The 13229-nt window shown below is 43.5% G+C and overlaps 1 protein-coding gene across 1 annotated transcript in view; it reads right to left on the bottom strand.

Moving 5' to 3' along the window:
- Nucleotides 1-502: 502 nt before the first annotated feature.
- Nucleotides 503-13229, bottom strand: part of sap130a (Sin3A-associated protein a) — an 18296-nt gene continuing 5569 nt past the window's right edge. The window contains exons 8-22 of the mRNA XM_010786694.1: nucleotides 10738-10882; nucleotides 10550-10640; nucleotides 10321-10425; nucleotides 9879-10020; nucleotides 8853-8968; nucleotides 8374-8661; nucleotides 7725-7897; nucleotides 5859-6109; nucleotides 5498-5743; nucleotides 4715-4908; nucleotides 4089-4331; nucleotides 3883-4008; nucleotides 2641-2744; nucleotides 2440-2553; nucleotides 503-1885 (exon numbers count right to left, since the gene is read on the bottom strand). Coding sequence (XP_010784996.1) covers nucleotides 1727-1885; nucleotides 2440-2553; nucleotides 2641-2744; nucleotides 3883-4008; nucleotides 4089-4331; nucleotides 4715-4908; nucleotides 5498-5743; nucleotides 5859-6109; nucleotides 7725-7897; nucleotides 8374-8661; nucleotides 8853-8968; nucleotides 9879-10020; nucleotides 10321-10425; nucleotides 10550-10640; nucleotides 10738-10882 — 2497 coding nt within the window. The 3' untranslated portion in view covers nucleotides 503-1726. The remainder of the gene's footprint in view (nucleotides 1886-2439; nucleotides 2554-2640; nucleotides 2745-3882; nucleotides 4009-4088; nucleotides 4332-4714; nucleotides 4909-5497; nucleotides 5744-5858; nucleotides 6110-7724; nucleotides 7898-8373; nucleotides 8662-8852; nucleotides 8969-9878; nucleotides 10021-10320; nucleotides 10426-10549; nucleotides 10641-10737; nucleotides 10883-13229) is intronic.

Raw genomic sequence — 13229 nt, 5'->3', positions numbered from 1 at the left:
CCTCATATGTGATGACTGTAGAATATAATTACATGTGAAGACCAGTTGGTGAGCATGCTCATCAAGATGCCCATGATAACACTGGTTTACGGTCCTCAGGTGTGGTCTGTTTATCCACTCTTTTTAACATGTACAATATTAACCCTTGGTCTCAATGGGGATATTTTGGGCTTTTTAAATAGTTTCTTGCAAAAATGTGAATGCATAAAGCATTCAAATGTTGGGAATTTATCCTTGGCTCCTATAATACGTTAAGAATAAAGTGTGCAGCCCAAATACCCTCACTCTGAAGGAGGAAAGTGTCCACATTGAAACATTCGATCCCACTGCCATTACTGCACAGCTTTTCACATCTGCTAACCAATGACAGCCCCCCCCCAAGGTGAACACATGAGCCCCATGGCATTTCATATTGAAAAGATACTTCACAAAAAAAACAGAGGTCTTTTTTTTTAACAAACTGGAAAACAATGAATATTTGGTAGTGATGATCAGGACAGAAGATGGTTAAAAGATTTAATTATAAAAGTGGAAAATAATATTAAGACAAAATATTTGAAGGCTGTTTTTTGACAAGAATATTTTTGACATCAGAGCAACTTTTATAAACAGGGGTTAAAAACAGGTAAAGACTTAACACTTGTTTCCATATTGTTTAAGTATCTTTACTATAATTACACAGACAAAAACAATGTACAATAGCTGGATGTTTCAGGGTGCTTCATCTCATAACGTCATTATCGTTACACAAAATGAAGCGGCACACGCCGCACTGCACAAAATGCTTATTCAGTACAACATTTGAAAAGATGCACGTCAATGAAGAACCAAAAGCACATTTACAGTGATTTACATAAACTCAATCCACCAATATGATACTCACTCTCTTTCAAGCACTTCACTCTGACACCAAATCAAAATATAGTTTTTTCTTAGTTTGGTGAAAGTAGATGATTCATGGCCGTTTAAAATGTGAAGTTAAGTTGGCATTGTGTTTTAGCATTCAGATAATCATAATAGGACACTTTTGATCCTATAACAGCATTTTTTGGACATTAAATCAATTCAATTTGCCACATCTAGTACTTTTTAAATCTCAAATGTGTTTACCCACAGTATATTAACTAACCTATTTTCAGAGAATAGGCGAAGCAGTGAAATTGAGCTGACATTTTCTTCTAGTTTAAGGATACTGACTAAATGAAGGCACAGTTTAATGAAAAGAGCATGTGTGAGATTAGTCTGTATACACAGCTAATGAGAGGACTCCTTTTCAAATGATTTGACCCATTCAATAACTCTCAGCTGGTCCACTCTAACTGAAATACTTACATCACTTTTATTTGTTTGTTTTTAACCGCAACTCCATTAAGTGACATATATTAAAAGACACACAGTTCTGACATTGTCTTAAAGGAGAGGCAGGAATTAGGTTAGTAAAAATGGTCTCTGGGGGTCTTCAATATTTAACAAAATAAAAAAAGGACCAGTTGGCCACTCTAATGTAGCCTACAATGCTTCCCAATCAACATGTGTGTGGAGCTTGAATGAGAACCAGTTGTTGATGCGCTCGTCTGCTTCCTCCCGCCCTCCTGTCACTGTCTGCTCAGGCAGATCGGGAGGCTGCGTGCGATTGTATGCAGCAAATCATAGCACCAAATTGTTAGCACCCCCCCTTCAGAGATGGGGGGTGGTGATGGTTGTGGACAGAGGAGAGGGTCCAAGCTTACGCCCGCTCTTTGCGCTTCAGTTTGGAGGACTTCTTCGCCGCACCGTTCTTGTTGAGCAGCTTCAGCACTTTCTCCTTGTGGTCCAGAACCTTCATCATGGTGTCTCTGGCCTCGGTCACCTGGTCCATCACCAGCTTACAGCGCTGCATGTTACCCTGAACACACACACACACACACACACACACACACACACACACACACACACACACACACACACACACACACACACACACACACACACACACACACACACACACACACTAAACGCCTTGTGGTTGTATGCCTGTGCTCACCTCTCCAGTTTCACTTTTCATCCATGACTATCGCAGACGCTCATAGCCTCATTATGCCATAATTAGCTGAATGTTTCCACTAGCTTTCTCAGAAAAGAGAGAGCAGAACGCGCAGCTGCTACCAGTGTATCTATATTGTAGAAATATGAAAAATAATCAAAATAACTATAAATCCATGCGTGTGCAGTCAAACAAAACAATTATGAACTTATTTGCTGCCACCTGAGGGCATTATTGTGGAAATTTGAAAAGGAAAAAGATTAAATCAACATAATCTCCAGTCTAGTTAGGGCCAGTTCACAATGGTAATGATCTTAGTTAACTAAACTTGTTCGCATTTAATTTATAAAAGATACCGTTGATGAGCAATGGCTGCAAACACCTGAGCAGAGAAATGTCTGCAAGAACAACCCTACCTGTATGAGCTCGTTGATCCGGTGCAGGTCATCATCAGAGCCCGCCCTCTTCTTGGGGATCAGGCCCTCCTGCAGCGTGGAGAGGCGGCTGTACACATCATGCTCCAAACTCGACTGCAGAGAGAAAGAAAGACATTAGTCTCCAGAGGGATCAACAGCACAGTAGTGTTCTGTTGTTGCAGGTCTGGGGTCAGCACTCACCAGCTGCCTGAGCTGTGCAGCACACAGGTGGATTTTCCAGCCTTGTGCTCGGCATGCCACTCCTCTCTGGTTGGCCATATCCTGCAGGCTGCCCTTCTTCTCTTCTGTTAGAAGAGCAAAAGGATTGTTGATATGAAGTGTACATATTTTTATTAGGAAAATATAACCGTTCTTGTGTCATTGTCCACGTACCTGCACCACACAGACTCTCCAGGCCTTTATCATGATATCTAAAAGTGTCACTAATAATGCAATTGCCAAAAAACAAAGTGAAGAGCGTTCCTTTATAGCCACAGAAAGTGTGTATTTTTTCACATTGAACTGTTACTCTATATCAGGGGTCGGCAACCCCTGGCACGCATGCCAGCATTGGCACGCGGCACCGTAACCAGTGGCACACTAGGAATAAGTGGAATAAGTGTGCAAAATATTTAAATTGTATTTTCGGATCCTGAACGAGACACCAGAACGCGTCTGCCCGTTACCTGCAGAAGGAAGCCATGCACGCAACGCAGCCCCGCTCTCTTTATCTTCAGGTGACTTTCTGCCGCTTTCCTCCGTGGTGCAGTGCTGATCGTTTCACCACGGAGGAAAGCACTTCACTAATTGCAGTACCCATAAGGAGCTGTACAAATGCTGCAGTTTTTTGCGTGGCTGTGTCTTTAGTTGAAAGCCCAGCGGCAATCTGCTCATCTCTCATCAAAATAACATGCTACAAAGGGGACTGGCCATCTGTGTGTTCTGGAGAATCACAGAACGGACAATCGTCCTTATTATTATGCCGTTTAAACCAATTATTTAAATTTGTTTGTTAAATTCGGCATCATGTAAGTTGCGCTGACAGGTCCACACACTGCTTCCCCGCTGATAATACACGATCGTCGGCACGCTGATAAAAGACATTATTTTGAATGGCACTTCATATCAAAAAGGTTGCCGACCCCTGCTCTATATCAACAACAGATTTAAGGCTGAATGTCCTCAAGGGGATTAATAAAGATCGCCTTCTTCTCCTCTTCCTTCAATCAGAAGTACATAGCTAACAAATATGAGGACAAGATGGTTTTATTTCAGATATGAAAGATTTCCCCTTTGCATGAGTGATTGTGAAGATAAGAGAATCAAGTATTGAATATTCCTAACTTTAAAAAACACAACTTCTTAAAGTTTATATGTTTATAATGAACTTTCAAGACTTTGCACAAACCGAGAGCACAAGCATTTTTCTAGGAAGTTACTGACCTTTGACCCGGATGTCGCTGTACCTCTGGAAGTGGTGGTAGGCAGCTTTCCAGGGGTTCCTGTAGTGCCGCAGCAGAGTGACAGGAGGGCGGGGCTTCACCGGAACATAACGCACTCCTTCCTCATCTGCAAGACAAACGAGTGTTGAACAAGAGCCGATAACACATCATCATTTTCATCAGTGATGTCATCATGGGGTTACATACCGACATATTCTCTGGGGGGAGACTCGCGCCGCTCCGCCCGGCCGGTGATGGGCCTGCCGGGAGCCTTCTCCTCGTCGGTGCTGTTGGTCTCCACCATCTCGCTCTCCTCCGTGGAGATGACATGCTGCTGCTTGCGGGGCTTCTTCCTGGGGGAGGCTCCAGGGATCAGATCAGCGGAGGCAGGAGCACTCAGGGAGGAGGCCTGGGTGAGGCCAGGGGCTGATGACAAGTTTGCATTGGGATCTGAGAGGAAGAGATAAACATGTTATGTTTGTGGATTTCCTATAGTTTTACTGGAATTCATTTTTTTTATTTCATGCAATTTTTAGCATGCAAAAATGGATAACCTCCTTTCCACTGTCATCAAAAAGAAATCAATGATGTGCTTACCAAGTTTTATTTTTTTATGAAATCATGTTCATTTGTCCTTGTCCTGTGTAGTAGTGTCATTTTTATTTTACAGTTTGTATTTCTAAACTTGCACAATATATTGAAAGTAAGTAAGTTGAAAAAGGTATAATAACAGAGTGATAACATAATTATTTTTTAAATATTCAATAAAAACTATCAGTTACAAAAACACAGGACCATGAGAAACATTCCCCGGAGACTGGTGCGCTGCTCACCTGGCTGCGAGGTGTCCATGCTCTCCATCTCCTGCTTGATTTTTAGGTCTGGGCAGGTGGAGCTGGCAGCACAGGCTGCAGTGCTGCTGGCCGCAGGCTGGGTGGGGGAGGCCACAGTGTTGGCCATTGAAGCTGCGACGGGGGGGGTCACAGCCATGGCTGCCGGCAGCGCTGAGAGCACAGTGGAGGNCTCTCTGTGTTCAGTAACCCATGTCTCTCTGTGTTCAGTAACCCATGTCTCTCTGTGTTCAGTAACCCATGTCTCTCTGTGTTCAGGCTGTAATGCTAAGTTCTCGGCTCGCAGCAGCCTCTACATCCACTCTAAGAAACACAAGCAGGAGGGCGGCAGCGCTCTGAGGAGCCGCTGCCCGCTGCCAGACTGCAGCAAACACTTCAGCTCCAGGAGCTCCATGAGGAGTCACATGATCAAACACCACCACCTGAGCCCAGGTAACACAGAGACACACACACACACACACACACACACACACACACACACACACACACACACACACACACACACACACACACACACACACACACACACACACACACACACCTTTTTTCCAGCTTCTTAACACACAAAAAACTGTTAACTTCCAGAAGTGCTAAATGCTAACTAATTCCCAGGTTGTAGGACTCATTCCTCTCTCTCCCCCCCCTCCAGATATTCTGAGTCAGATGGAGACCACGCCCTCTCTGACCCCCAGCAGCGAGCTCATCAGCTCCGCCCCAGCAACGGTTGCCGGGCCCTGTGTTTCGGGAGGCGATCAGCTGACCAACCTGGACCTCAGCTCTTTGTTCTCAGCTGTTCCCGGAGGCCCCGCCCCCCCCACGGCTCTCGGAGTGAGCATCCCCGTCGGCTCAGTCTCTAACAGCACTTTCTCCATGGATCTGTCTCTGGTCAGCGCTGGGATTCTCACCATAGACTCCGTCTCCTCTTCCTCCGTCATCCCCAAAACCGTGGACCCTCTTATCCTGGCATCCGGCCCCGAAATGGCCCCGCACCACGGTTTGGAGGGCGATGTCCTGCCCCCTCAGGTGACTCTAAACCTGGATGATGTTCAGACGGTCTCCCCCGAGGCTCTGGGGAACCTCACCTCTCTCACAAACTCTCTGGAAGTCGTCCCCGTCTCAGAGCTGCTCTCCTCCCCCTCCAAGGTGGTGGATTTGGGGGTCCAGGTGGTGGATGTTGGGGGTCAAGTGGTGGATTTGGGGGGTCAAGTGGTGGATGTTGGGGGCCAGGTGGGCACGGGACCCCTGCTGGGCTGTGTGGAGGTTTTGGGGCCTGATGAGGGAGGGAAGGTCCTCTCTCAGTTTGTGTTTCCGGGGCACAGCAGCAGCTTCAGCCCCCAGAAAGAGGCGGAGCTCAGCGTGGGGTCGCCCAGCGGCTTCCTGGTGAGTGTGACCACCGTTTATACTTACACTTTATTTATCACTTGTGTATAGACTCCTATGGGACTACTTCTATTCTAATGTATCTGTGTTATTGTGTTGCTCTGTTGGAGGAGCCTCAGATTTTCATTGTCATACATACACTGTAGCTACGAACACATGACATTAAAGGCCTTCAATCTTGAATCTACTTCCCGGTGTAACTGTCGTGGATCCGATGTAACACTCACAACATTACAGAACAAGACAAAGAGGAATCAATAAGACACAGATGGTACAGCAGAATAATGAGACACATTGCACCAAAGCAGCCAATAGTGTAATGCCCTATAGACCAGGAGAATCTTACAGGTTGTATACACTTCAAACAGCATACGTTATACTTTCACACGGGGTGTAGCGGCGACAAGCAAAGACATACTACTGAAAATGAACTCAATATAAAAACTGCTGCTGAGACCAGAGAGAGAAATATCCAGAGTCCAGGCAAGAATATATTTTTTGTGCATTTTATCCTAATAACACAGAACTAAGGTTCCTCATTCTCTCCTGTGGCTTTCCTCCTTTCCTCCTTTCCTCCTTTCCTCTTTTCCTCCTTTCCATAAAAAACCACATGCCCACTGGAGTAAATACTGTATTTATTGATTGACTGCTGAACTGAAGAGTCCAACAGTCTAACCGTATTAAATCGTGGCACTTGTTTCTCTGATTTGATGGAAACATATATTCACTGTTCAGGACTTGACTGACCTCAGAGACGGTCTCATCAGGTTGTCTTTGAGTCTCTCACAGAGCGGAGCTGCAACCTTCAGTGGAGCAGTTTTGACTTGTAGTATTGCAATACTGTGGAACATTCAGACTCACAGGTGTATCATCTCTGCTGCAGCTAACATTAGCCGCTACTAGGGATGCCAGTGATCATTCGATTATTCGAATATTCGTTACAGTCTCCATAATCGAATATTATTTTTAAAAATCGATTTTATTTATATGTTTTTATTATTATTATTATAATTTTTTTCTGGCTTAGTTTCAACCAAAATATAGACTAATGCTAATAATAGTAATAGTATTAATAATTGTAAATTGCCATTGGTCACACCACCAGTTTGTTTTACTGTAAACTTGGAGGAAGCCTGCGTGCAGAGCAGACTGCTGCAGCACGCTACACACCGACCCCGCCCCCACCCCCCCTCTCCCTCACACGTGCGACTAAAGATGAACAAAGCGGCAGGTAAAAAGAGTTCCTCCTTGTGGAACTACTTCGAACTTACAAGTCCAAAGGAAGTTAAATGACACAAACAACGGAATTCCTTTTGTCTGATTTTTTTTTCTCTCCCGCGCGGGGGGGGGTCGGTCGAATAATCGATTATTATTCGCCAGGGCTGCCGAATAATCGATTTTGATCATGGTCAGTTTCTGGCAACCCTAATAGGCAAGAGATACGCATTATGTGACATATTATTTGTAAGCATCTAACTTCAAACAATTATGGAGCCTGAATTCAAAATGGACAAAAAAAATGTATGCAGTGTATAAGCACTGACAAAACTGTGGGAATAAAAGTTAAGAGGTTTAGGATTTGAACATGTCTCATGTAATGTTCTTCAACTCACCCTTCATTAGCGGGCTTCTTGCGGAGGATGCTGGGTCTTGGGGAGGAGACCAGGGTGGGGGCTCCTCCTACCCCTGCCTGGGCGTGTGCCTGCACCATGGTGGCAACTGGCTGGGTGGAGCTGAATGTGCTGCTGATGGGGCTGGCTACAAAGCCATCGGCCAAAACAACCCCTGAAGAAAATCAAACATGCGTTACATGCAGCCAAAATCTCAATTGTAGCACTCATCAACACCATGATGTTTCACTGAGGCAGTAAAGAGAGGTGCAGTGATGACCTATTGTTGTAGGCTGACCCGGAAGTTAGCATCGCAAGTGCTCCCTCTACAAAAGCCAATGGGATTTTCTATCGGATTTTGGAATATTTCCCAAAATAAGCTCCATGGCAAACATCTGTATAATTACACATTTTGATCAGCGAAATAAACCGCAGATATTTACACCACTTTTATCATTGTTAAAGCTTAAATGCAAAGTCCACTTCACGTCATGTGACTTCCGCTAAGCTAAAGGCTGCTAATGTTGACATTTAAAAATTTGTAAAAATTAACTGTTGACTTTGAGACATTCGAACCAGGAGTGCTAAAATCCTGACTCATTCTGTGGTTTAGGACTTATCCCTGCACCACTATGTGTGTTTAGTAATCACCAGGTTTTGCTTCAGACTGTGCTTGCTGTTGCTGAGTGACCATGGGGCCCTGCTGTAGTCCCTGCGTGCCGATGGGGGCGGACGTGTGCAGGCCCTGGACTCCTATAGGTGTAGGCTGAATGCCCTGTGCAGTGATTGGTGCTGGCTGGATCCCTTGGGTTCCGATTTGTGCGGATGGGAGACCGATGCGATCCACTGCCATCAGCTGCATGTGGTTCAGATGGACGGTAGTCGCCACGCCTACTCCAGCCTGGGTAGGCAGTGCTGAACTAGGAACTTGAGGGGTAACTATGTTGAGAGGGGGAAGTCGTGTGAGATGTTTGTATAACATGTTTAACCCTTATGTTAAACATTCCACATTTAAAGTACTGAGTTCAAAATATTGTGTCAACATCTTAGCTACAGCTCAAGCTTGTAAATGGCAAGTCAAATAATAAAGTGTATGTTACCAGTAGAACAGCATTGTTAGCAGAGCTTACCAGGGTACTGGCGGATGGTAGAAACCGAGCTGCTGATGGGCGTGTAGGTGTGTGCCAGAGGGTACGAAGAGGAGTATGCCGGTAGGAAATACTGGAACTGCACGGGCACAGGCGGCCTTCAACGTAAACATACACAATGATTCAGACAAGCAGAATGAATTCATCGTCATCTGAATAAGGTATCTCTATTACTCAGGTAAATGCATATTTGTCACATTTAATTTTTTCTCTTAAATACTTACAATCTCATTATAGCTAATCTCCATATGTCTAAATCCACATATTTAAATACAGAAGTTATAATGAGAAAACAACAAGCTCAAAATACCAAGCTTTGCAGCATTAATTACTATGGTATAACATTAAAACTGATGCCCCTGCCCCTGCCCCTGCCGTAAGCGTGACGTATGCGGTGCTTGCTTTCTAGACCGACAACTTTTTGGTACTTGAAACAAACCGGATTCCGGAGCTGAGAGGCGGCTCCGCTGCGGTGTGAACAGGAAAAAACGGTGCTTTTCAGGCTCTAGCTCTGAACCGGCTCTGGAACCGCGTTGGTGTGAAAGGGGCATATGTCATTGGAACCCTCACTATGTCGCTTTAACAAAGTTATGATCTGTTGATATCCTTTTGTCATCTTTGCTTAGTTTGATTTCCAAACTAAAATGTTGTATGGTTAGGTTTTTTTTCCACCATTACGTGCTCTTCCTGTCCACACCTACCCGAGCCGCTCTATCTGCGTGGATCTAGGGATTGCAACGTCAGAGGAGTGGTTGACCATGTTGGTCCAGACCCAAATACTTAAAAGAAGCACAATTTGTGGCTTATGGCAGTAGAAAAATGGCAAAAAAAGGATGAAAGAGCTCTTTTAATGGATAAACGTCTCTAGCGCTGGTGGTGGCTCGAATCAGCTTTTTTTTACATTAGGTTTTCAAACATAACAAGTGGATATCAGATGTCTACTACCATGTTATGGTTGTCTATTTTTCCTAGTATAACCGTGTCAATTGCTCAACATTGTGTGCTCACCTGATGTCACTTCTGGCCTCCATGGTGACGGGGTTAGGAGATGGCCGATGGCCAGGGATGGGGATGAGGTTGGCTCTGTCTCCGGGGTAGTCGGGCTGCACACGAGATGAAGAGTGGGCGATGGGCTGAGGGACCACTTTAGCTGGAATAGGTAGCAGAAAGATGAGTTTAAGACCCGATTCATTTATTTACATTAAGATAATGCCTGTGAAGCACACAGCCGGGTTCCATCCAAAGACACCAAACATTACATTACATGTCACTTGTTAGACGCTTTTATCCAAAGCGACTTACATACTCAATACTGTGGACAATCACCACAGGAGCAATTTGGGGTGAAGTGTCTCAGGGACACAACGACATGCTGACTGCAGTGGGGTTTGAACCTGATCCCAACATCAACGCACAACCCACTGCGCTACACACCAAACAATCGTCTTACCAACAGGGATGGCCGAGGTGGTCACAGCTGTAGCATGAGAGGAGTGCGATGCCATCGTCATGGTGACAATAGTGTTACTGTTCATTTGTGAATGCGGAACACAGCCTAAAAAAAATGAGGACGACAATATTATTTAATAAATGTGGAAGAATAACTGCACAGATTTAAGTTTCATTGTGTTCTTCTTGTAAAACATTTTATAGCTGGTATTAATTAATATATAAAATACCTATTGTGGTTGTTGATGGCACAGTGTTAGTGGCAACTATTGGAGCCACAGTAGCTGCAGCTACTGGTGTCACAGGACTGAACATGGGCTTCTGTAGGAAACAAAAACGTTTTAGTTCAGTCAGTGTTTTGAATGACTTTTCATTATTTATATTCATATTTGGCAGACAGCCATCAAGAAGCAGTAACCTGTATCATGTGCGGAGGCTGAGGCTTTTGAGATCCAATGGCCGGGTGGGACGGCAGAGTGATCCGCGTGGCGTTGTCCCGGGATGTCTGAGACCTCTGAATGCTGACCGTGGGGGGAGGGGGGTGAATGGTCAGCCCTGGACGCCTGGGGAAAAAATGACAGCCCCTTTAGAGCATAGATTGAGGCTCAGGCACTTTTCAACTTTCCATTTAAAGTGATGTTTAAAACTCAGTTAATGGGGCTCATTCACTGGAGCTTCCACAAACAACACAATCAACTTAATTATTACATTCAAATGAATTAAATTATTCAAGTTTACATTAACTTTGGATAATAACACGGGAGAAATGAGTCTCTCTCTCTCGGCATGTTTAGAGAGCACCGATCGATCGGCCGATCTCGATCGGTGACCGATCGAGATCGATCGGCCGATCTCGATCGGTGACCGATCGATCGGAGCATCCCTAGTTCTTATAATGACTTTACATTATGTTGCCACTATTACAGCCAGTAACATGTTGGTTAGTTTAGGATATAATAAAGTTTTAAAGTGAAGTGGTTCAAATGGTTAGATTCACACAAAGACCCATTGTTTTGAGGTAAAAGGTTTTTTTTGGAGAAAATGTATACAGAGGTAATAATCTACTGCCCCATTAACACAATATGAATACGCAAGTTATTAAGGCTAAATTCATACTATTTCATAAAATGCTTTAAATTGCACTGGATAAAGTTCTAGAGCCATATTGAGACTAAATATAGCACACATGGCTGATATTAAAGAATTGAAAGAACAATAGAAAAATAGAAGTTTCCATTAAGTATCTCTGTGTTGTCTTACTACTGTATACTGTTCAACCACTTGTCATCAGATTAAATACAGACGAATCTCTTATACAGTGTTTACACAAACATAATCTGTACTCAGTAGTGATGTTACTACTGCCAGTGGCGACTGGTCATTAGGGGCAGGCACAGCCCCACCTAGTGTCAGCAGAAAGTATTAAAAATAATGATTACAAAAAAATATAAAATATCTTTTACTTATTTATTTTACCTTTATTTAACCAGGATAGGTCTCATATATTTTAAGATGATGTTTAATCATCTGATCCGTCTGTACATTGCTGTTTTAGTCTGTGTTCTTCTAATTAGTATCTACAGTGTGTGCCTATAGAGCTGTTTAGAGCTATGTGGGACAAAACCCGATCATGCCCCTCATGGCACTGAGCTGCCATCCCCACCATACATCATCTCACATAATTCCGAGCTGATTGGCTGTAAGTACATGTGCCGCGAAAAGTGTAGTGTGTGAAGAGGAGACCAGAGAGCTGCAGTGACGCGTCCTAAAACCAGGAAGTAAGCTGTGCATGGGTTCCCTCCACAAAAAAGCAATGAGATTTCTCCATAGGATTTTAGAAAATAGCTCAAAATAAGATCTGTGGGAAACGTACCTGTTAGATAAATGCACGTTTTGTTCAGCCGGATAATATCCACATGAATCATAAATCTATTGATTAGATTTATGATAGACTTTTGAAACTACAAGAAGATAAGGAGGAATTTTACAAAAAAGTAATAGAGATTTTTGTCCAGAAGGATAGCATGGACTTCATCTTCAAGTCAAGGTAAGACCGCAATTTTATTGAAAATGGGATCTTACTAAGAGAGAACAATTCAATATTTAAATGATAAAATGTAATTGTTTGGGTATCCTTTTGTTGAACTGTCTGTTTAAAATTAATCGAAGCATCAGACAAAAAAAGCTTTTGAAAATAATATTATATTTTGATTTAGGTCAAAATATTATATTTGTAAACCTGAAGAGTCAGTGCCTCACCAGCCATGAACCTCACTGCAGAAGCTTATATATATATATTAGGGCCGGGACTTTAACGCGTTAATTAAGATTAATTAATTACACAAAAATGAACGCGTTAAAAAAATTAACGCATTTTAATCGCACTTATTTTTGTACCGCGGAACGTTTCTCACTGGATGAGTTTCAGGGGTACCGATTATACTGGAGCACCAACTAACGTTCATGACTTCAGACAACAACAAACCACAGTGAACAATAGTGGAACGAACGAAGAAGCTGATGAGACCGCTTTGGTTGGCCCCGTGGATGGGACATTTTGTTTTAAAAAACGGACGGATGGAAGCGTCAATAAGAGCACGGTTGTTTGCAAATTATGCAAAAAGGAATTCGCATATCACCGCAGCACATCAAGCCTCAAGTATCACCTCAATGCAAAACATATAGCAGCTAGCGTGGAAGCTAGCGTGGACGTTAGCCCGACTCGGAGTACAAGGACCCACACCGAATTCGCGTTGATCAAACAGTGGCCTATGCAACAGAGAGATTTTATTTTTCATCAGGATATTGGAAGAATAGGAGGGATTGAGGTCAATCACTGGCACCTTTTTATTTTATTTTATGTTGAACTATTTATTACGTTGTTGGTGCAACTGGCACTTTATGTTGGAC

This window comes from Notothenia coriiceps, unplaced genomic scaffold (genome assembly GCF_000735185.1).
Source record: "Notothenia coriiceps isolate Sejong01 unplaced genomic scaffold, NC01 NC01_scaffold00029465, whole genome shotgun sequence".
Taxonomy (NCBI): domain Eukaryota; kingdom Metazoa; phylum Chordata; class Actinopteri; order Perciformes; family Nototheniidae; genus Notothenia; species Notothenia coriiceps.
This window is presented reverse-complemented; position numbering and strand designations above follow the sequence as displayed.